This window comes from Dermacentor silvarum, chromosome 7 (assembly GCF_013339745.2).
Source record: "Dermacentor silvarum isolate Dsil-2018 chromosome 7, BIME_Dsil_1.4, whole genome shotgun sequence".
Taxonomy (NCBI): Eukaryota; Metazoa; Arthropoda; class Arachnida; order Ixodida; family Ixodidae; genus Dermacentor; species Dermacentor silvarum.
Genome location: NC_051160.1, coordinates 11,012,595 through 11,035,827, shown reverse-complemented (window position 1 = coordinate 11,035,827; position 23,233 = coordinate 11,012,595). Strand labels below are relative to the sequence as shown.

At 45.2% G+C, this 23,233-nt stretch overlaps 1 protein-coding gene across 40 annotated transcripts; it reads right to left on the bottom strand.

Annotated features, from left to right (window-relative positions):
• Positions 1 to 584: 584 nt before the first annotated feature.
• On the bottom strand, positions 585 to 23,125 carry LOC119457546 (proteoglycan 4). Of its 40 annotated transcripts, none has more exons than XM_049670203.1 (15): positions 22,878 to 23,125; positions 22,437 to 22,517; positions 19,714 to 19,816; positions 16,603 to 16,743; positions 16,393 to 16,484; positions 13,769 to 13,884; positions 13,450 to 13,522; positions 12,881 to 13,234; positions 12,746 to 12,775; positions 11,672 to 12,700; positions 10,028 to 10,344; positions 5,927 to 6,011; positions 3,647 to 3,695; positions 3,470 to 3,567; positions 585 to 1,615 (listed from the first exon to the last, which is right to left on the bottom strand). In XM_049670203.1, the coding sequence occupies exons 1-15, from the start codon at positions 22,902 to 22,904 to the stop codon at positions 1,478 to 1,480; spliced, it is 2,733 nt and encodes a 910-aa protein (XP_049526160.1). In that variant the 5' UTR covers positions 22,905 to 23,125; the 3' UTR covers positions 585 to 1,477. The 40 variants fall into 40 exon arrangements, with proteins under 40 accessions (XP_049526160.1, XP_049526161.1, XP_049526144.1 ...); XM_049670204.1 differs by having other exon boundaries at positions 11,672 to 12,715; positions 12,896 to 13,234; XM_049670187.1 differs by having other exon boundaries at positions 11,672 to 12,775; positions 12,821 to 12,891; positions 12,952 to 13,234.
• Between the last annotated feature and the right edge of the window lie 108 nt (positions 23,126 to 23,233).

The window sequence follows — 23,233 nt, the reverse complement described above, 5'->3', positions numbered from 1 at the left end:
GGGTATTTTGTGTCACACACACACAAAAGAAAGCAGCAGCGAGAAACAAAGTTTACGTATGAAAAGTGTGTGTTGTCATTTATGGCCGATTGTTACATAACAAAAATACAACTTTATAGTGTCTTGAAATATTTATTGCATGTGAAATTTTGCCGTAACAATTACACATACAAAGTGTTAACATTGTACAAGTCGTAAACTGTGAAACACATTAACAAAGAGGTCGGCCAGGACAGACAGCTGCATCGTTTTCTACGACATATACAAAAACACACACGCTCTTTGGTTTCAGATCAACTAAGTGCTATCCTACTCGTAAAGTAGAGGCTGTACTGCAATTTGCAGTGTATCACAGATGTAAACTATGCAGTCCCACATAGCCACTAAAAACAAACCCTACAGAGTGTGGTTTAAAAGGACGCATGAAGATGCTTGTAGTTGGATTAAAATAAAAAGACTGAAGTATGTAGGCCGCAACACAGATTGTGACACCACCAGCCATGAGTGCAAATATTTTCCTACATAGCCACGGCTTTCACATTTAAATTCAGCCTTGCTATTGGCTCTTCCAGTCGCCAAGTGTGTTAAATTAGACGAGGAAAAGCAGTTTTCAGAAGCTTCTTCAGATAAGTTTAAACTTGGCTTCCATTTTTTTTTTTTGGCAGTCAACCTTACAGTAAATGTAAGCGACGATGTCACCAAACCCACCACTTGACTTTTAGCAATCAAGTCAATGACTAAGGTACTGACTCTCGCAAGGACGGGTCCTTCCTCCAACTATAGAAGCATGTAGACACACTCACGAAACATTCTGGGATGCACGGACACGCTTTGCTGAGCAAATGCCGCTGCTGCAACTGCGCACCGAAACAAACCTGCGCAGGTGCAATGCTTACATGTTTAAGCATGCTGATGAAAATGTTTACTGGTGTCTAGAATAGCGTGCTGGGCTAGAGTTGGTGAATCCGCCGTCATTTCACGCGCGGTGCACACATCTAAAGATGGCTTGCCATAACGGCGATATGCCACTGAAAGCAGAGTCTGTTTCGCCGCACCGTAACGCAGATTCGGTGGACCTGAACGACATAGCAAACGACGCGAAGGCACGCCTCAAGGTGTCATTGCACAAGTTTGCTTCGATGCACTGCTGGGCTGACATGCCTCGTAAGTTTTGTGTACCAGTGTAACATAGTCATGAACATTGAAATGCACAGCTTTTGACACCTTCTCAAACTTGGCTTTCAAGAATTTCTTTTGGCAGTTGACCTTGCAATGAATGAAAGCACTGATGTTGCCAGTTGGCTTCTGGCAACTAAGTCAGACTACTGCATTCACAACAGGACGAGTCCTTCCTCCGACTAATAAAAGCACATGCACAGTCATGAACATTCAACACACACAGAGTTGTTTGTTCTTGACACTTCTCTCGGTGAGCCACTTCCAGAAATTTTGTACATTAAGCTCCCAGTGTGCCGGCTCAACGCCGTGGAATCTTTTGGTTGAAGGGTGTCTCTGCCATAAGCCGGTCGCTCTCCTCGGCACTGGTTCCCTTGTTTGCCATGAACACCCGTATCAGGAATTCGGGCATGAGGACCTGGTTCAAGTAGTCTCCATTCTGCAAATGAAAGCAAGGTCAAGTGCCTCGGTGCCTTCCCATAATAGCAGTGATTGGCTGTTCTACTTACTAATAGTGGAAAGGAAAAAGACGAGGAATTTCCTGCTGACTGCACTGTCTAGCATTACAGCTGATGCCTGAATGACAGAATAGAAGTAAAAGACGGAATTGAGGCTAGGATAGAACATAGGTCGGAGACAGGAACTTACAGTAAACTCTGAAGCTGTAAAGAAATTCCGAGATAAGCAGAGTTTCGAGATAAGTGAAATCAAGGAAATAGAACCCTGCTGGCCATGCATACACCACATGGAGCCTTTCCAAAGTGCCCCCAGCAATATTCTCGGTCACTTTTGCATGCGTCGGCACCGGACACCTCAGCGCCCACGGCCAGCGGCGTTACTGGCACCGTGCCAGCATCCAAGCACTGTTTGGTTCCAGACATCCAAAAAGCTGGCGCCGCTATTTCCTGCATCCTGAACTGCGGACAATTTCATTGCGAAAACCGAAACTGAATGGTGGATGAGTGCAACTGTCATGTCTTTAGCAGACGCCCACAAATGGCGCGGCATTTTACGCCTCATTGTCGCGCGAGCATAAAGGGAGCGTCCTTTATCAAGCTGCGATCTTGAAGAAATGCTGTGGGCTCGCATGCAAGCTTCTTTTGGGTGCAGCACACGTGCTAATTTGGCCTGCTCAAATGTGCCGATCATTTTGCTCAAGGTCACAATTAACCGCTGCATGCATGTGTGAGGCCACAACAAAGTGGCAGCAAGCAGCCAAACAAGTGTGCGCGAGTAGTGATAGACAGAAAGAAAGAGGGCAAGATAAGCAGAGCGCGCCAGGCCTGGCATGACGTCTGGCTCGGCTAGCAAGTTGCCGCTGGGCGAAAAGCGAGTGCAAGCGACGCTACTGATGCTGCCTCGTTGCCTTTGCCTGGTATTTTCGATGCTGAGATTATGAGATATCCGCAGTCCAGCACTAATTTTTCCGAGATAAGTGGTGAAAAACACATGGGCTGACACCACAACCAGAAAAAAAATAAAAAAAATTTGACGACTCGAGCTCCAATATCTTGAAAATCTCCGATATCTCGGTTAACGAGAGTTTACTGTATACGGTTTGCGACTAAATACACGGCTGCTGCTAAGTACGTGGTAATGAACTGTACAGAAGTGTATAGTCCTCTAACTATTGTTCCTCACTCCCTGTCCTTAAAAATGTCGCAGTCCATTGTGATCACAATTTATTAGTCAGCTATACGGAAGTAAAAATAGTAGTTCAATAGTAGTTTTTTTTAAACTTGTAAACATTCGCTTACTAACTAAATTAACAAGCATGGTGTCACATGCGCACAGGCAGACATGAACACATCTCACTCGATGACCGCACAAACTCGCTGGCAAAACGCTGGCGTAGCAGCAGCAGCAGCGGGCAAATTGCCCTTCGTGCTGCCTCGCTTTTGCATGAACTAAGCGGTGAGAACAGCACACCCAAAGCCATCAGCGCACAGTGAGCCTAGACTATGCACCCACTGCAGATTGCTTGCAAGATAGGGCCTGTGCGGCCACGTTCAGCAACACTATACGCAGCCACCACCGGAGTATTTGCAAGTGAGCTACTGGACTTTGCTCCACAACTTGTAGCACAGTCTACGATGCCTCTTGTGAAAGGCATGTGAAAGGCAGATAAATTGTCGTGGATGAGGTTCTATATATGCCAAGTCCTCGCTGGACCCCCCTTCCCCCTTAGCCTCCCCGTTCTACATCGTTTACAGAAAACTTTATCTACATATTGACGACCACAAGGTAAGTTTTCCCATCAACAGTTCCCAAGTCACTCCAACCACCAACTCACCACTCCCTTCTGAATGTACTCCTCCATGAAGAGGTTCGTGATGACGCTCATCTGTTTGTCAGAAAACGGCGAGAAGAACACCTGGTAGGTGAGCATCCCTGCAAAAAAAAGGAGCCGCCCATTAGCGTAGCTCACATTGCTGTAACAAAACAAAAGCACAAATGAAAGAAGACTTACTTTTAGCCTTTCCACCCTTGTAGTAATCTCTGCGCCTCCAGCTTTCAATCTGTAGTGAGAGAAAAACAGTGAACGTAGAATTAGTACGTTCGGGAGTAGTTTAATTCATGTGAGTGCATTTCCTTGCTGGATGCATCTACCTTTTGAATTTGCGGAAAACTGAGTGGAAACCATCGGAGGATGGTTGTCGAAGTCGAGCTAAAGCTTCCCAGTAGACTTGCTCAGGTACACTGCTGGGGACACTTAATAGTAATGCTGTGAGGGGTGGGATTGCTGTTATGTTTCACTGCCTCCAGGATCGTCCAGTGTTACATACCGAACACCCTTGAAAGGGCAGATCATGCACCGGCATCGGGCCCACCAACTCGTCGCCTCAGATTACACCATCTCGAGAATTGGCTCAGTTTACAGGAACCAGACAGCCGTTCATGCGGAGTGGCAGGAAGAACAAAAGGAAGCCCCCCCCCCCCTTCTCTTTAAAAGCTGCAACAATTACAAATGCATTGCTAAAATCGTTTGCTAAAAACTCTGGTTTGCTCTCTGCAGCTGAAGTGACCTTGGTTAATGTGGCATAAAGGAGGCGCACTCAGCCCCGTGATGAGAAAGTAGAAACAAAGCTTTGTGCATTTGAGCACATTTTGTTTGCTTTTTCGTACACTATGCAATACATGGTAATCTCTCATGCACAAAGCAATAGCAAAATAGTAGCACAGTGCATAGTGGTCGTAATTCACTCCACAGTAATAGAAGCTTATGTGCATGCAAATCCTAGCTAATGTTTTCCATCTTCACCATTAATGCGATGCCAACATGCTGGCAAATCGACAGCAGACTGTTTTGCTTTTAGCTGACTAGCACTCTCAAGTTGAAAAAGTAGGCTTATTTACATCATCTCTGTAACTACAAACAACTTTATGACATGATGCAGTTATCGCAATGCCCAGTAGGTATGCAGAGATTGGACTCCATGGCTAATGTTGCACAGCACAGTTGGGAAGCCGACGAATTGGTGCTTAGACCTGGACCCAAGGGCACTAATTAAATAGCAGTCTTGCATCTAGTTCAGAATGTGTTGCCCACAGATTGGCCAACTTACGTTTAGCCTCTAGGGTACCCACTCCTGACTAAGCAAATCATGTGCAAATATTCAAATGAAGTTATTGTGTCCTTTACCTGCGTGAAATCTACAGGAAAGGAACCTTGCATTTTGCCTATCAAGTGCTTTACACCAAGTTTCCTTTGGTTACAAACTTGGCCAAGCAATGACATTCTTAATACCTTTCAAGTAGGAACCATAACCATCCTTGCCGCACTAACGTCTTATCAATAATGTATGTTGCGTGTCCTTCACATGTCGCCAAACATTTCGTGGTATGGATAGACTGTGGATGCAGATTCCCATTTCCAGGCAACACATGGGCACTGAAACAGTATTTGATACTGGTGGCATAAAGGCTCTCCAGCAAAACTGTACTCTATTACAACACCGTGGTTACACGCACACGTCTCTCAGGTGCACATCTAAAGAATGCCCAGAGATTTGGACGTCTTTCTCGCAAAGCCCAGTATCACTGCTCCTGCTTGTTTAATTTATCCATCTACAGTGATGTATGGACCAGAGAGTTGCTCAAATTCTCAGTCATTCCCTCTATCCCAACAATAGCTGACTTTGACAATAGTGAGGTAATCTGCGCCACTTGAGAGAACATCACCATATATCACCGTTTGGTGACCACGACACACGATGAAAAGTTTGGGACGAAAGAATTGCCAGTGGTTAGGTACAGTTATTAAAACTACAGCAGCAATCGAGAAAAGTTTTCTGGGACGATGTGGCAATGGCAGCAGCAGTAATCGGGCAGCTGGCATGGCCATTGGAGCATGCCTACCATGGTGACAAAGGCACAATAACTTTTTTGTTTAGTAAATGGCACTGGAACACTCTTTAGTCAAAAGATGGACAGACTATACAAGCGCTCGCCATGCAGCACTTATGTTGTCTGTTTCCTGTAATGTTTAACCTTTTATAATGACAATGAATATTAAATAAAAAACACATCTCAGATTTGGTTTCAACATTCGAATTTAACTTCTTTTACCTTCCTATGTGTTCAACATACAGGCTGTTTCACTTTGCAACAGTCTCTGCAACATAACATTGCAAAGACGAAATAGACAGCAAAAGCTTTAAACTTTGCACTGGCAAACTAAAAGGAGCCATCTCTTCATGTAAATCTGATTTTGAAAGACTTAGGCAAATCCGCGAAGCAATGACCGTACCTTCCCCGCGATAATTCCTTCCATTTCAGGCATACTCTTCTCGAATAGGTAACGAATGTGCCTCTCCTCCAGGTCTTTCACGTCTCTGTCCGTGGTGGAGAACAAAGAGACGAAGGCTGGTTAGAAAACCTGTACAGAAACCCACACTCTCCCAAAAAAGAAAGCAGGAGTCTTGTGCATCAAACAACACTTTTATTTTACACGTAAAGAACCAAAGACAAAAGTTCAGGCTATCACTCCATAAAGAACATGCTAAGCAAAAATGAAGCTGCAGAACATCTCCAAGTCCTTCAGTTTTCCAGCCTGACAACCAGAACCTATGAATCATTAGGAAGCTATGTCAAACACAGCAATACTCCTTATGCAAAATATCAATAATAAAAAATACCAACAAGATCAACCCCTTTTCAGACTGCCGACATGTCTGCTGATGCATTGCCATAGCTTAAAGAAAAATAGGATTCCTGGAACGTTCCGTGCCAAAACCACCATCTTATGAAGCACGTCATAGTGGGAGAATCCGGATTAATTTTGACCATCTGAGGTTCTTCAACGTGCACCCAATGCACAGTATACAGGCGATTTTGCACTTAACCTCCACTGAACTGCTGCCGCAGCAGCCTTGGATTTGTTCCAGCGACCTCGTGCTTAGTGGCACAACACCATAGCCACAAAGTCACCACAGCGGATGCCGTAAGCTTAGCCTTGCACACAAGGTCACCTTGTGCACTCGTGGCATGACTGGTTTGCTTAGTTCAACTCGCCAAGAGGGTTTCAATTGAACTGTCCATAATAGCACATTCAACGGAGCTGACATACATTAGAAGTTCATCAATCTAGTATGAAGTTTGCCTCCTCCTTCCCGTTTCTTAAATTGAAGGAATGGGGGGAGGGGGAAATGCTATGCTGGCATTTTCATAGCTCCCACTTAAAATCTAACTACAATATAGTGAATTATTGAATATAAACATAAAGTGTTTCTCACCGATATTTGAGTGCAACTAATACACACTCGCAATGAACATTGAATATAACAAAAGTATTTTCACGTCAGACATGACTTCGTTAAAACGAAGTTCAATTATACCATGTTGCACTGCAGAATAAACATGCTGCAAAAATGGCAAGGTTAAAGTAGAGCGTCACGTATATGAAAACTGTGACAGCGCAAACAGACACAGAACGTACAATCGGGCAAGTAAGTGCGTAGGTTTTGCCACAACTGCGGACTTTTTTTTTTTTGTGCAGTAAATACTATTCACTTTGCTAGAAAGCAAATGTGTAGAGTCTTTTCTTCGCACTCTGACAGCAATGTGTTCATAACACTAAGAAACATCCAGTTGTATAAGTTTAGTACCCAAGTTTGCCAAGAAAGAAACAACATTGTTTCCTGCAGCCAGCTACGAGTACCATCTGCGTCTCGATGTGTTTGAATAAGAAACTCGCATCATGTGTAGACACGGAAACTGCGTGTAAACACAGTTTCCGTGTAAACATTAAAAGTTCCAGTGTAAATATTAAAATGTCCTATAAAAACGTTTCCAAGGCATACTACTGAGGTACTCAAAAGCCCCAGACTTTTGAGTGAAGTGTTTTGCACATGTCTTCTTTTGTAACACTTCCTTTGAATGCTAAAAAGAAGTTCTATGTCTGACAAGCCTATCTACTCTCACACCATCCCTCTCAGAATACCAGCTTCCTATAAAATAGTAAGGAAGTCTGACCAGAACCTAACACACCTGTCAGACAAACAAAACGTAATGTCACTTTCAGCAGGTGTGATGTGCATTATATAGTGCTGCGTTGCCAGCACCCCAAAGCAAAACAAAAGTGTCACTTAAAACTGATGGTAGTGCGGTTTGATAAGAAAACGGCCACTTGAAATGTTGAACCCTCTTTCAAAAATAACCCGCAAGCCATCAATTTCATTTCGATCAATAAGTATGCCTCGTAGAAAACCTCCCAAAAAAACAGGCAGATAGTAACTTGGCTGCTGTGGCTAGCCACTGGAAGTTGACACATGCAAGAACAATGTATAAAATCCAAAAGGCAAAATGTCAAAGTGCACTGTGGACTTGACATGGATGATTTACAATTCTTGTCGGACAAGAATTGATAAAATGTATAAGAACCAAATTCAAATAAAAGTCGGACTTTCAAAGCATTTTCTTTAGCTCTCAAGTACTGCTTGGCTACCCACTTTAAAAGAAGCGGTCTTGTCAAATGAATTTTCTGGGGAGACTTCTAGTGAACATCGCCAAGTCACCATCATAAAATTTAAAAGAAATATCAGTTGAAAAAAAATTTGCCATGATGAGGTGTTCAACCACTATAAGAATTATGGAGTACGTGCGATTTTTTTTTTTTTTTTCAATTTTGCCCGACTTTGCCGAGAAAGACACTGCAACTTCTTGATTATTGCAGGCCTGCCTTAAAATGTTTCTTCTCTAGATAGAAGTGTAAAAATCGCAAATAGTCCATTTGAACCACATATTTTTCACGTAAATAGCAAAAGGTGGGCATTTGTGTATAGCTAAATCTAACCATATTGGAATAACAACATTGATTACAGGTGAATTCTTTTCAATACTATAAATACCTTTCTCTCAGTACTCATCTGACTAAAGTACAGTGTAGACTGCTTATAACGTAAGTCGCCGGAGTCGCGAATATCCGCACTATAACCGAAACAACGATTTTATTGCGATAGCAATTATATGGACACTCCAGGCGCATTTCTAGCTGCCGTAGCTGTTGCCGCGAGGTTCGGTATCAAGTCCAAGGGCGATAAAATCGTCGCCGCACGCCATATGCTGTATGTGCGAGTGAATGCATGCGAGGGTGAGCTGGTGATGGCGTCTCATCTCGCGCACGCAAGGGAGGAAAAGCAGGAAGCGCACTGTCTTCCATCGCATGCATGGCTCGAGGGGGGGGGGGGGAGGGGGGGGGGTGCGTGTATTCTGAGCGCGCACGCCTATCCACAGGGGCCGCTGTATCTTGAAAGCCATCTGCGACGGGGGCACAGTCCGCCGTGCACTGTGTTTTCACAGCTTAGTTCACTTTGATGCGAGCGGCAGCCCGAAGGTCAATTCGCTCACTGCTGTTGCCATGCTTCCTCACTATAGGGTTCTGACAGCAAGTTTCTGCAGTCATCGAGTGAGATGTGTTCATGTTTGCTTGTGCGTGCGTGACATCATGCTTGTTAATGCGCAGAGAGCCGCGGTGACGGACATGCTTTCGAGCGCTGCCGCCATTACGTCATTCTGCTCGCACCTCGCGAGAAATGCTGGGATGCGTGGCCGGCGCGGCTTGGTGCGCCGGCCGAAAAATATCAACGGAGCTATTCACGTGCCACCAACGTTGGAACACACCCGATGGCGCGAGACACGCTGGCTGTTCGCCACCGGACGTCGCGGAGTTCAACGTATGCACTCACGTTACACTGGAGTATATCTGCGGCTTAAGGGGAGCGTTCGCTGTCTCAGTTGACTGCCAAACATCCAGGCAGCCGCACTGTAACCGGTATTTCATCTCCTGCAACTGCACTATAAGCGATACGTATATACATGGAGTGCTATAGAAAAATTAACGGGAGTCTGAAAAGACCGTACTATATCCGGTCCTGCACTATAAGCAGTTACGTTATAAGTGGTCTACACTGTACAGCAATGAGACGAATAGCAATGAGAGTCAAAATGAGACGAATGATGATATAATGAATAATGTTACAATAAATTAACTTTAGAGTCATGACGACACCCGATGTTGAGAGAAAATTTTGGACTAACCAAGACACTACCCAACATTCCAGTGTTGGTTGAATCGACACACTGCCGGTGGGTGCAGATGCTAGCACCAGATTTAACTCGAGTGATCTGGTACGAAACCATCTGACTGCCAATTGGGCATTTCTGAACATTAGCGCATTCACTCAAAGTGACACCACGTATGTCTGTTTGATGGGAGTACCCGATAATTCTGTGAATAAAGGTTGTTAAGTGTTCTAGTACAGATGCCAACCCCACACCACATAAATAAGGGCAGGTGTGTCTACCAAGACTGCATGGGAAGAACCAGAACTACGTTGGTCGTCCCGGGTACCTTGCATTCCGAATTTCCCGCTCCACCCTGGAAGACGGCACAAATGTGTTTCCGGGCTGGTTCTTGGTTTCAGGCACCTCTGACAGCGGCGAAGAAGAGTACGTCGTCGTGGAAACGTCAGAGTTTATCTCCCGTTTAGGTGTCGGGATGTACGTAGGGATGTACTCCATGGTCGACTGCTGATGCCGCGCAGAGCGGTTGACGGCCTCCGGAACGTACTCCTCGTAACGACCGCGTGAAGGCTTTGCAGCACTCGAAGGCCCAATGCTTGAAGGTATGTACTCGAATGCAGGATCTTTTTTCTTGCGCTTCTCCTCCTGTGTTCAATAGCGACAACCAGAAGAGAAGCATTTACTCCGAGGTCTCATACTGCTTTCTATGCCTTACAAACAGCAAAAGCATCAACAGACACACACACACCGAATCGCAACAAAATTTCGCTTTGGATAAATTGGGTAGAAATTAGTAGCACACTCTATCCAAGCAAAATTGGCAAAGTTGAATGGCTGAGGAGGAGGAACAAACTTTTATTGAAACTAGCAGTTTAGTTGGCTGAGCCTAGACCTCCCATGTGGGGACGTCGAGGTCTTGCCTCTTCGCTGCCTCGCAGGCTTGCTGGGTTAGAGATTTTCAGCATGCCATGGCTCAGCTTGCTGGGTTTAGAGATAAGCTTAGAGATTTTCAGCATGCTACGGGCATCGCCCAATCACCTAAGTCTTGTCCAGTGGCCGCGCTGGTTTTCAACATTCTGGGTTCTACATGATGTCCAGCAAGTGATAATGGAGTCAACTCATTTAGCTTCGGTATCAAAAACAACTTAGCTATAGCTTTCCATGATGCATCTGCTCATATATCAAACGTAAAATTTTGCAGTGACGCTGCTCTACATCTATAAGATCTGAAACTAGGCTTTTTTTTTATTTCTTACGCGGTCCAAGCTTTCGGTGCAGTTGGCCTTTAAAGTAACTGCTGGTGACAGGAATCAGATCACACCTTTGAGTGAGTCCCCAAAAAACTGGAGAAGGGGAGGTTCTTGATTTAGCCACATAATTACCACAAGGACCATGGAAAGCATGCAAGAATTTTAGTATTTCATTTGTAAGGGATCAATGTTTGTGTTCGTATTTGTTATCACAGAAATTAGAATGTAATGTTACTAATGAGATCTGAACCCACAACCTCTGCATAATGAATGAGGTGCTCTAAGATTGAGCTATGGTAGCAGCTGTTATACATAACACTGCCTCAGCTAATGCCACTGATGCTCCCAAGACTAATTTACATTTGCATGTACAGTTTCTAGGAATATCGTAGTGTATACAGAGTTTTAGACATTGCCAAATTCTGCCGTATTGTGAAGTTTGCCATCTTGTCAACTCTAACTGGTTCACAGAACGACTGAGCCCTCTGTGGATGGCTCAAAATGCAAGAACATGACAGAATTCGACAGGCCAATGTACAGGCACACATAAGCAGACACAAATTTGTCGCTGCAGTTTAGTGTGCAATAATGCCATGTTCTTGCCAGGAAGTATGCACCAACGAAGTCTCACTAATTTGATTTCTGTCATTTGAATGTTATTCGAAGTCGCTTAATTACTGCTGCATGCTTGCAAGGTTTTCGACATCAAGAGCACGACCAACCTGTCTTCTTGGTGATGATGGATTGTATGACAACGCCTCAGGCCTTGTCGGTGTCCGCCGGTAGGAAGGCACGTAAGACTCTCGATGGGGCGGTGTCCTCGTCAGCTTGGAAACTTCCTCGTCCGACGTGGCACTCGCGCCAGCTGGTTTTGAAGGTACGCTTTCTTCATCTTCTTCAGCCTCTGTTGCCAGCCTTGCCACGGGAGTTGGCTCGTACGAATCCATCTCTGGTGAACTTCGCGCTGCTTGTTTCGCCACGTCAATAGCTGGTGCATCGTCTTCAGTTGTGGGCGACTTGCAGGATGTCTCTTGCCTCGGCTTGTCATCATCGCTCTCGTCGCTGTTCTCGTCGTCTTCGAGGAACAAGCTCTTGGAAAGCACGTTTTCAGTTTGTTTTTGCCTCTTTGCACCTGAAGGTACAGCTTGAGATGACTCTTTTTTGCTTCGGAAGTCATCCAGGCTCTCCCTTTTGGAAGTGTTGCTCTTGGACGTGTGCGGAACGACCCTTACGTCGACTTGCTGCGTGGAGTCCGGCGAACGCCTGGAGGTTTCGTCGCGTTCCTTCTTCTGCGCCGCCCCTGCGTCAGAGTCGTCGGAGTCGTCGATACCACAGTCTGTCAGCAGCTGTTTTATGTTTGCCTGCTTCATCTTGCTTTGTTTAGACTTTTGCTCGCGACCCTTCTGCTCATGAGACCTCTTTGATGACGACTTCTCCTCCCTGTGTGACGATGACTTCTTTGGTGGAGAGTTACGCTTGTCCCGGTGGTGTCTGCTCTTCTCTTGCGCTGGCTCTTTCTCCTTTCCGCTCCTACTCGACTTTGATGACTCCTTCTCGGCCTTCTGAGAGTGAGACGTTGCACTCCGCTCGCGCGTCTCCTTGTGCTCGGATCGGGTCTTGTGCTCTTTCTCGCGGGAAGAGCTGCTGCCACGCGAAGACGCAGCCGCTGTTGATGCATCATGGCTCTTCATCTTCTCTTTTTCTCCTCGATGTGAGGATGTCTTCGGTTTGTCATGGTCTCTTGGAGCCACCTCCCTTGGAGCCACCTCCCTCGGAGCCACCTCTCTCGGAGCCACCTCTCTCGGAGCCACCTCTCTCGGAGCCACCTCTCTCGGAGCCACTTCCCTCGGAGCCACTTCCCTCGGAGCCACTTCCCTCGGAGCCACTTCCCTCGGAGCCACTTCCCTCGGAGCCACTTCCCTCGGAGCCACTTCCCTCGGAGCCACTTCTCTCGGAGCCACTTCTCTCGGAGCCACTTCTCTCGGAGCCACTTCTCTCGTAGTCACATCGGCGCGGTGGTCGTGGTGGCGACTCCAGCCTGACCGGACAGATGGGCTGCCACCTCGAGAGGCTGCCACCGACGACTTGGAAACCTGGGTGGCCGAGACTCTGTCCTCTTCCCGATGGGTTGCATCTTGAAGGAGTATGCATTTCTCCGGAACTGGCTGTGATAGCGAAACAAATTTTTTGCCATCGCCTTCTGCCTTGTTGGAGTCCTTCCGCATCTCGCCGCGAGTGGGTGGGGCGAGCTTTCTGTCGCGACGTTTTGACTTGTGCGCTTCAAACTAGAAGTAAAAAAGAAAAGAAAGGGGGTTGATATGAAGTAATGTGTCCCAACATATGGCAACACAGTGCAAGCCAAATCTTGGCTACATTTATAAGGAAGGCTGAGCACTTCAGTGAAGTACCAGTTTCGAACTTTGGGTGTTGCACGCCTCTTGCAACGCCCAGGAAAAAGAACACATCTGGTGTATCGGGTAAAGGAATGTAGAAGGCTTACATTTTCACTCGCACTGTTGCTTTCGGAGTCGGAGCTGCTGAGATGCCGCTTTTTCGCTTCCCTACGATCCAGTCTAAAAACACAAAAGATAGGCCACATTTCAGCCTCACATTTTCACTGCAAAAATCAAGAGTGCCACACCTGTAGAAGTTTCTATTTTCGCTTCCAGTAACTACGGTAACAGACGGAGGCAATCAAAAACAAGCAGTGGTACTTTCACTTCAGTTTTATGTTTGATTGAGCACTGACCATTATAAAGTATTCGAAGTACATATTATAAAGTATACACAGCTACATCTACACAAGTAAAGGTACTCACAGCCTCTTCAAAGCTGCCTTTTCATCGGGAGTCTTCGGCCGTGGTACTGCGGCAGGTTTGAAATAGCTGCTGATTCCCCGTGGACTGTTGTTCTGGGACGTCTGGCTGTTTTGAACCTATCGATCAAGGGGGCGTGAACACCACATTGAGACATCGCAACACAAAAGCAGTACAAGGTGCTCTGATAAATTTTTTTTTATTGATCCACCGCCACCAGCTAGGCATTGTGTCCCTTGAAATGCAGAAAGAGGATCGCTGCTCAAGCTTCAACCAACGTTCTCAATGACGCTGCCCTTTTGTTTTGATGCCCTAGTGGCGTTCCAAGGTACTATCTATATATATAAACAAAAATTATATTACACTAAAAATGGAGAGATGTGCGCTCATTTTTATGCGTTTTGTGTACACCTTTAGTTGGAAATTTATGGTACTGATCAAGTTCCTATTCTCAGTCCCATAAATTTACACTTATTTTGTAAGTGTCCACCTAGTGGAAATGTCCATTTTGTCTGCTGCTAAATTTCTGATTGGCGTGGCTGGGGCCTTCTGCATATGCAAAGTAGCTGTGTAGAGGCCATACTTTATAACAATTAATTTTCTGTTCTTTTCACTCGTAATCGACTGAACGATACGATGGAAAATAAAATGAACCACTGTGAAAAACGGCCCCTGGTTAAAGCATCAGGATATAGAATGAAAGTGCACCACTGCATGCATCAGTTTCTTAACAGGTGCCTAAATGAGGACTAAGCAAACTTTGCAATTGTCCACCAGAATGTAATGAGGACACTACAAAACTGATTCTGTAGAGAGCAACTATGAAATCTTGGTTGGGAAGAGTGAACGGTGCTCCTTTTGATTTGAGGACATTTGCTTGGTCACAGGTCATGCAGACATTTCCTGTAAAGCTTCACTAAAGCTTTTCTTTACATATCTAAACCTCTTGGGTATCGCGCCATGGTGCAATGACTAAGTATGATGGTATGATAAAACTTTATTACGGTCCCTCGGAACGCGTGTCAGCACGTAGCGGGCCGCTCCCACGTCGGTACAGAAAGGCCGAGCCTCTCTGCTGCGTCGCGGGCCTGATGGACAGCCCATAGCTGTGCTTCAAGATCGGGGCTGCTCAGGGCAGCCTCCCATTTGGACGACGTGACATCGTCGCCATTGCGTAACGCGGGGCACCCTTAGTGCAAAATAAATAAATAAAATAATTTAGGTCTTGACAAGCTACTCGAAGATGCGACCATAAGTGTTACTTTTTATCAAATACTGGGTTACGGCAAACATGGATGGCAGTAACGATGCTGGTACGTAGTGACATCTTCCAACGCTCTGTCCAACAACAATGTGTGAAAGAGTTTTGTGTTACTGGGATGTTCTTGTGGAAGCAATATAAAATGAAAAGGACTGCATGCTGGCGAATGCGTAGCTGCCAATGCTTTACATCAGCAGGTAAGTACCATACAGTTGGTTACAGCAATAACATTGTGTCCTTTCTAGTTAAACCGTGTGCCACCAACTCAGCTGCTCATGTTTATGGCTCCGGTAACCCAGCGTTCTGTGAACAGTTAGGTATACAGGAATGCTAAAACTCCTTTGTGTGCCACTCCTTGAAAATTGCGTCAAACAACTACACGTGGCACCATGACAAGGTGTTCCACCAAGCAGTGGCAGCTCTGCCACAACACCTGTAGCAATCGTTTAGTGCGGGGCTTGCATGTGTGAATTTATAAGCGCAGCAAGTGACACAAGTATTCCAGCTGCAATCGACACCAATTCGTCTCGCTTTAGTTTGCATTCTAATTGCTGAGACTGCAGAACTGCATGAATGGACGGAACAACAACGAGGACGCTGCTTTCTCGCCAAAAGAGCTTCTTATAGAAGTGCAACTTATTCCAAACTTTTTTTTTCTTTTTGCACGCTTGGATGGTTGCTCACCGCTTGCAAAAGATAAAGCTATGAATAAAATCAGTGCAAGTCCGGTATCCAATTGCAGTTTGAAGCAGAATACTTCTTGAGTCAGCTTCCGGTCTGACTGGCCTTAGCAAGTTTGGCTACCAGACACGTATGCTGTGACAATGTCAATAGGTTTAACCCGCGCCATCATTGAAGATCACGTAGTCAGAATTGTAGTACCAAAAAGAGAAAGAGGGAAAGGATATATATAATAATATTATAGGGTTTTACATGCCAAAACCAGTTCTGATTATGAGGCACGCTGTAGTGGGGGACTCCGAAAATTTCGACCACCTGGGGTTCTTTAACGTGCACCTAAATCTAAGTACATGAGTGTTCTCGCATTCCGCCTCCATCGAAATGCGGCCGCCGTGGCCGGGAAAAGAGAGAGAGGAGAAGAAGAAGCTATGTGCATACTGCCCACCACAATGTAGAAGGCGAGGTTCTAATGTTCACTCATTAAGATGCACTGTGGCATCACACCGATTGTGGCAGCATGGGAGAAGGAGGAGATGGGGGGATGCACAGCTGTGTCTGAATTACAGCCAACCACCACCTGGTCCATGCTCTCCACTGTGGCGGCTGCCGAGTGTCAGCACCTAAACTATTCTTACACCATGGTCTGAGCACAAGCTTGTCAAAATGCAGAAAAACACGCACATACCTTGGCCTGTTGTGCTAATTCGCTGGTCGTCAAGCGCCGTATGCTCACAGTCAATTCCGACTTGAGCACAGCTTTCCTTTCAAACATCCCACCTGAAGCAGTGAAAAGAGATTCATCAAAACACAAATGCCGCTGACCGCATAGGCTGAGCTGTAAACAGCCAGAACTGTTAGCTCGAGAAATAGGCGACACTTGCATAGCCAACCTCACCGTAATCTTTAAATTTGCAGATGGATTCGTCAACGTGTTTGGCTTTCCTTGCTTCCCACTTGGCGTCGTCTTTGCGCGCCACCATGACAAACTTTGGGAGGTTGGCTCGTTTCTTCATGTTGTAGGTCACCTTGACGTCATCTGTTGATCGATGAAATGTAGGCAAGCAATTGCAAAAAAAAAGACAGGAAATATATTACCAAAAAACATACAGATGTCACTTCAGGAAGGCCACATAGTAAAACCCCGGCTACGAAGTCTGTAGTGTAAGAAACGCTACAATACACCACTGCTCAACTCGAAGAGAACTTGTGTAGTATATGTGCAGTCAAGTATGGCAGATCATTTCCGTGACATCATGGTGGAGGTGATGTCCTTTCAATATTGGAGTCTCTTGGGAACTACTTCTTGTAACACAATGATCGAGATAAAGGAATCAGAGAGGCTCGATTTTAATGAGATTAGCATTCTTAGGGTACTTCGAGCACTTTCCGTCACCGCTGTTCACCAATGCAGAGCAGCGTCAGCACTGGACAAACTTGTTTTCCAGCGCATTAACAATGTTTTACATGTACATGCGATGTGTAGCAAATGCAATGCAATTCGCTATTGTCACATTCCTGAAAACGCCAGTACTAAAAAAGCTACATGGCTTCATTCATGAACTCAAGGCCGGAAGGCACTGAATATATAACATTTTTATACATATATGCCAGCTTTCACTTGAGTGTTAAGTGAAAAAACGAGGCATATACCATATTCATATATTATTCATATTATTAATATCACATATCTTGACCAGTTGCTCACAAAAGGTTGGCCGCATTCATAAGTTTTGTAATCACTGCATTTGTTATTCTTTATGAAAGGACGAACTTTAGGGGGAACTCCGGTTTATAACCAGATTTTCGAACATTTTGTTCGGGGAGCAAAAACTGGGAGCTGTCGTGTTTTACCCGAAAACGAAGAACCCTAGGTATGTGCCGCTCTTCAATAAACCCATTTCACACCAACTTAGGTCACTGGGCGTGTGTCGCTTTTCAATGACAAAAAGATCACTTAAGTTTATCCAGTGGTGGGTGGAGTTGAACATGCGTCATATAGATTCAGACAATCTTGCCCGAATAGACATTCACACACACACCACAACGCTTGATGGCACAGTGCGTTCAGAGGCAAGCACCCGGCTACACACATGGATGGCGTGTTTCCGTGGTTGGAATACGGTGTGCCAACACATAGCTTCAATACTGATCTCATTAACATTCAGCGTGAAATGGGGTGTGTTGGATTTTTTTTTTCTTTTTTTGTGGTTGGTCACAACCATACTACGCAACAGGCCAAGCCAGAGAAACCATGGGGGAAGTTAATTATGTTTAATCGAAATGTAGAATTATCAAGGTAAAGGAAAATGAAGGTGGTCAAAAAGACGTCGCAAGTGCACTTGCCGTGCAAAGACGGCAAGTGCAGTGCAGTTTTGTGCGCGGAGCTTTTACTGAATTCTTAAGATGATCACCAATGGACTTTCAGACATTGCAAGTATGGTTGGTTCCAGATGCCCGAATACCTAATTGGTTACGCAACTAACTCTCCTTGCAGAAAATAATGTTAAAGGGACACTAAAGATAAATGCTAAATCAGTTTAAACCGGTACAATGTTCTTCCAGTATTTAATTTACTACGCAGTAACTGATTCATTACTAGAAGAAAAAATAAAGGCCAGATTTCTACTTTTTGAAATTTTCCAGCCGAAACCTCGGTGCCAGTGTGTCAGTGCCACGTCAAAAATTTTGACCATTGTGGTACAGTAAAGGCCCTTTCGAAACTTACTATTTTCGGTCTTTGTCTTCTTTAGAAAACAATGAACAAGTCCACCTTTACCGATATAAAAATTAGGCTTGAGCTGCGTTGAGGCTCGAGGTTAGCGTTTAGACCAGTGATCCTTCAGCCAGAGGGATGAGTACGTCCGGGAGTAATAGCGAGGGAAAAAGAGGGTTTATTCTACATATTTACAGTGGCTCCAAATATGGAAGCCCACTCCATGGGGGAGCACTTTGAAAGTCCCAGCTCACTACATGTCTGAGCACATCAGAACACGTCAGGACACACCACTGCACTCAAGGTGTCTCCTTATAAAACATCGGTCTTCTTGACCCGACTAGGGAATCAGATGACCTTGATGCGGCCAATCAGACGGGCCGTCTTGCTCACTGAACTCCGCCTCTAATGTTGCACCTTCGAAGCAAGGATGAGGCAATCCGGAAACAGGGGATTGACACTCCTTCCACGAAAGTCGGTGACTTGTTTCTTGCCCTCCGACGATCATCTTGCCAGGGTTGGGAGAATGGCGTTCGCACTAATCCCCGTGTCTAACAAGGGGTGGCATCTGGGGAAGCACCCAAAGAATGGGCACTGCCGAGTTGGGGCGCCTGTTTGCCCGTCTCGTCGGTGTCTGGCACTGTCGCCGTCTGGGCGACGCTCATGAAAGGGCCTGCCTCGATGGGAAACAATCAAAGAATGCGCCCGGCCTATTCGAGACGCAACAGCAGACACTGTCGGAGTCCATGACTTGACAGCGAGCTGGTGGAGGAACTTCAAGGTGCCATGTCGCCACCTGTCTTGATTTTGCGCCTTCTTGAAGCCTCCTCTGATGGGGACTATCAAGCCTCCTCTGATATTAAGAGCATTTTATTTTCTCTTTTTTGTATTGTAACAGTGTAATTTGCTAATACAACTAAACTTACTTTTAACTTTAGTGTCCCTTTAAGCAAGCAATGTTTAAGTGTCACAATGCCCACAAAACAGCTGAATATGTGCAACAGTCTAGGAATCCCTGTCAGGCTGTATTGGAATACTCAACAAAACTTCACCTAAAGTAACAATACTCATATTACTACCAATTTATTTCAAGCCCACTGCAGCACAAGTACCTCTCCCACAGATCAACTACCTTTACCACACATCAATAAAAGCACATTGTGCCATTGGTGGTTTTACAATCCCCATCAATCCATCTAAACCTCTACCCCTAGCCAGCATTTCCCATTCAGTCACGCCTATAGATAAGAAATGGTCAAATAGGCCAATCTGCCACAGCAGGACACAACTCACCGAGTGTCAAGTCACCGTTCACGCTTTCCAGTGCTCCAGGTTTCAGAGAAATGACATCAGGCAGTTTCGTCTCCAGGACATTGCACAGTTTCACTTCAATGGCCTAGAGACAATGTAATTATGTTGAAAACCAGCACCACTCACAGGGATCATGTTAATGAATAATGGTAGTGATGAAACAAGTTATAGAGCATCGCTCCATATGCCTCGTCCCTAGTCATTAGTGTGCAATTTCACACAAAATACCTTTACTTTTTATTCTTTCCCCCCCTTCCCCATTGCAGGTTAGCAAACCGGATAATCCCATCTGGTTAACCTCCCCCTTCCTTCCCCTTATTCCTCTTTCTCGAAACTGACGCCATTCAACCCAGCCGTTATAATCCTTTCTGGTCCAAATTTTTTTAACGAAGTGAGATGTGTATTAATTGCATTTGAATAACAAAAGTTGGAGGAGGGACAAAAATCACCATGGAAGTTTTTAGCAATGAACTGAAGGTTTTTCTCATGAACTGCAAAACGCTCAATGTGTTGTAAGCAGCCCTACGACTCTTTAGGCTTCTTAATTCACACTCATAGGGGCATGAAATATGGTCACAGAATATTTAAAGACCATTTTTTCTGCCACCACAGACAGGTTATATGCATTAGGCAGCTGGAACCACAGATACAGAATAGAAGCCTAACCTCAGCTTCATGAGACGCATGGGCATGCGCAAAATTTCAGGGAGAGCCACATTTGTCGGCTGTGCAAAGTCGATAAATCATGTAATTAGCACTGCCAACACTCACATTACTGAAAATAATTTTGCTCATTATTTTTCTCGATGTAAGATATTTCTTGCAAAACATTCTATTCTTACAGGAATCGTAGCACCAGAAACGCTTAACTGAAGTTCCACTGTTACACTAGCTTACAGGTTGGCAAACTCATGCAAACTAGCCCAGCTGTCAACTGAAGCTGCAGCATTACACCAGCTTACAGAGTGTCCAACTCATGCAAATTACCGAAGTTGTCAATTGAAGCCATAGCATTACACTAGCCTACAGGTTGGCAAACTCATGTTAGCCCAGCCTGCTGTCAGCTGCTGCATTACATCAGCTTACAGAGTGGCCAACTCATGCAAATTACTCAAGTTGTCAATTGAAGCCATAGCATTACACTAGCCTACAGGTTGGCAAACTCATGTTAGCCCAGCCTGCTGTCAACTGAAGCTGCTGCATCACATTAACCTATGGAGCTGACAACTCATGCAAATTACCCAAGATGCCAATTCAAGTTGCTGCATTACGCTGTCCTAGAAATTTGGCAAACTAGAGCCAATTAACCCAGATACTGATTGAAGTTGGTGTATTACACTAGCATATAGATACAGATTGGCAAACTCATGTCTTGGTTGCATCGTTACGTGAACTTAATTATGCCCCGCTACAGGGGACATTGAACATCCCATGCATTTTAATATCCTGCATTTAGGTGACAACACACGAGACAGATGAGGCAGCAGCATTTAGTCTTTCCCTGTTTCACATTATCCATTTGTGCTGTTTCAAATCCAACTAGACCAGATGTTAATCTAATCGCAAACAGTGAGAGGGCTACAGGAACTGGCTATCCATATATACTTTTTATGTACTAAAACTCATACCAAATGATCTAGTTGTCATTACAGTTGCAGAACACAGCTAACCTACAACAACCAAGGCACAGAGGGTAACAGGACATTTACGTAAACCTTTATATTCCAGGTACAGCGCTCGGCTATTGAAATGCGAAACTCAAGAGTGCATGGCTGCCGGCATTTCTTGCTCTACCAATGGGTGCAGGGCACACCGAGCTGATGCACTGTGGTGCACAATGAGAGGGGGGCTTTGTGAAGCATTTGTGAAGCATTTGTGAAGCATTGCGACTTCGTTTGATTCCCCAGCGATCACCAAGCGCTCCCCGGTGGCACAAAAAACACCGACAGCCATGCGGTCCAATTATCGCATTTCAGTCGCCGAGCACTGTACGTCAGAAACATACACAGATTGGATAGCCCAGTCTAATATGTCTCTTTCTTTGCATAATCTAAGCAAACATTTTACAATGTAGGTGCGTCAGCACTAGGCGTAGACAAACCCGGTCTTGTGTGTCTATTTTTTCGCATAATACAGTTTGCGCTGCCTCAAGTTGTATCAAGTGACCCAGCGGTTATTCATACCACGGCACCTTTGTAGCTGACAGATGGCAAGCAGAAAAGTGCGACAGCTCATGTGGCAACAATAACTACATTAAAGGCAGATAGGCAAGACAGTCTACTGCAAGGAATGCCGCTGTAATGCAGAACACTCCAGAAACTCATGACAGAAAACGAAGCCTGGCTGAGCACAAGTGAGTGATAGAAATGCCATATAACAAGACGCCAAATAAAGGCGACAGGTCAGGTGCCTCCCATCATCTGCTATTATTTGTTGTCTTGTTTTGTGCCATTTCTACAAAGATGAATCTATCAACTAGGCTAACAATAACTCCTACACAAGTGACTGAAACGAGCACTACTAGCAGCAATGACAACTTCTTAAGTTGAGCAAAAATGTAGTGGCAGCTACAGCTAGGATGTGTACCTGCTACGAGCAGGTGAGTATAATGTTATGGTTTACAGAGTTCAGTAAGATGACAGGCTCAAAAAGAGCTGTACAATATCGGGTGCGTGTTTAAGAGACGTCCATAACCTGCAACGGACCTTGAAGCGTTGGATGGACAGCCAGTCGTCGTTAGGCTGTATGAACCGAATCTGTGAGAACAGTGCGTTCGAGGGCCCGACCTGCAGAAGGAAAGACGCGCTGTCAAACGAGGTAAAGCACGCAGAAACGACATTAGGTTATTGGCCCGGCCCCAGCCTCCGAAGCAGTTGATTGATTACAATGCTTCCTCCATGCAAGAAGGCGCGAAATGCAACCTTTCAGTCAGGAGCTATAAAAATGACAATAAAGGTGACAAATGCCCATGCATAATTAAGGCATGTCGAACGTGCCTGTCATCGCAGGGCAGACGATTTCTCAAGCGCCTGGCAAATTCACGAGAACGAGGAAAACGAAAGAGCGTCGTTTGAGCTGTCCGAAATAAAATCTATCGAAAAGTACCAAGATCCAGGCGAGATTAAAAAACTGACAGAGGACTTTACCTGGATGAACTTTGCCAGGTGTTCCATGACGCAGGGCGCCAGCCTCGGTTTACCGACACCACGAAGAGCTAACTATACGTCCGTTTTAGTGTTCATTAACAAACAAACAAATAAACAAACAACACATCGTAGGGTAGGAGCCTGCACAAAGCCATACAGCTGTTACCTGCGGCCTCATGCGAACTCGTAGAAGGGGAAAACGGCGGCAAATGTAAAACGAAGAAGGCGCAGGAAGTCCCAGGGAAGTCCCCTAGCAGAAGGCGCGAATGTGAATTATTTTTTATCTTTGCGCGGCAGCGTTCACACAGTTCACATATTGTAGTACTTTATAAAAACATAAAATATTATTATGTAAC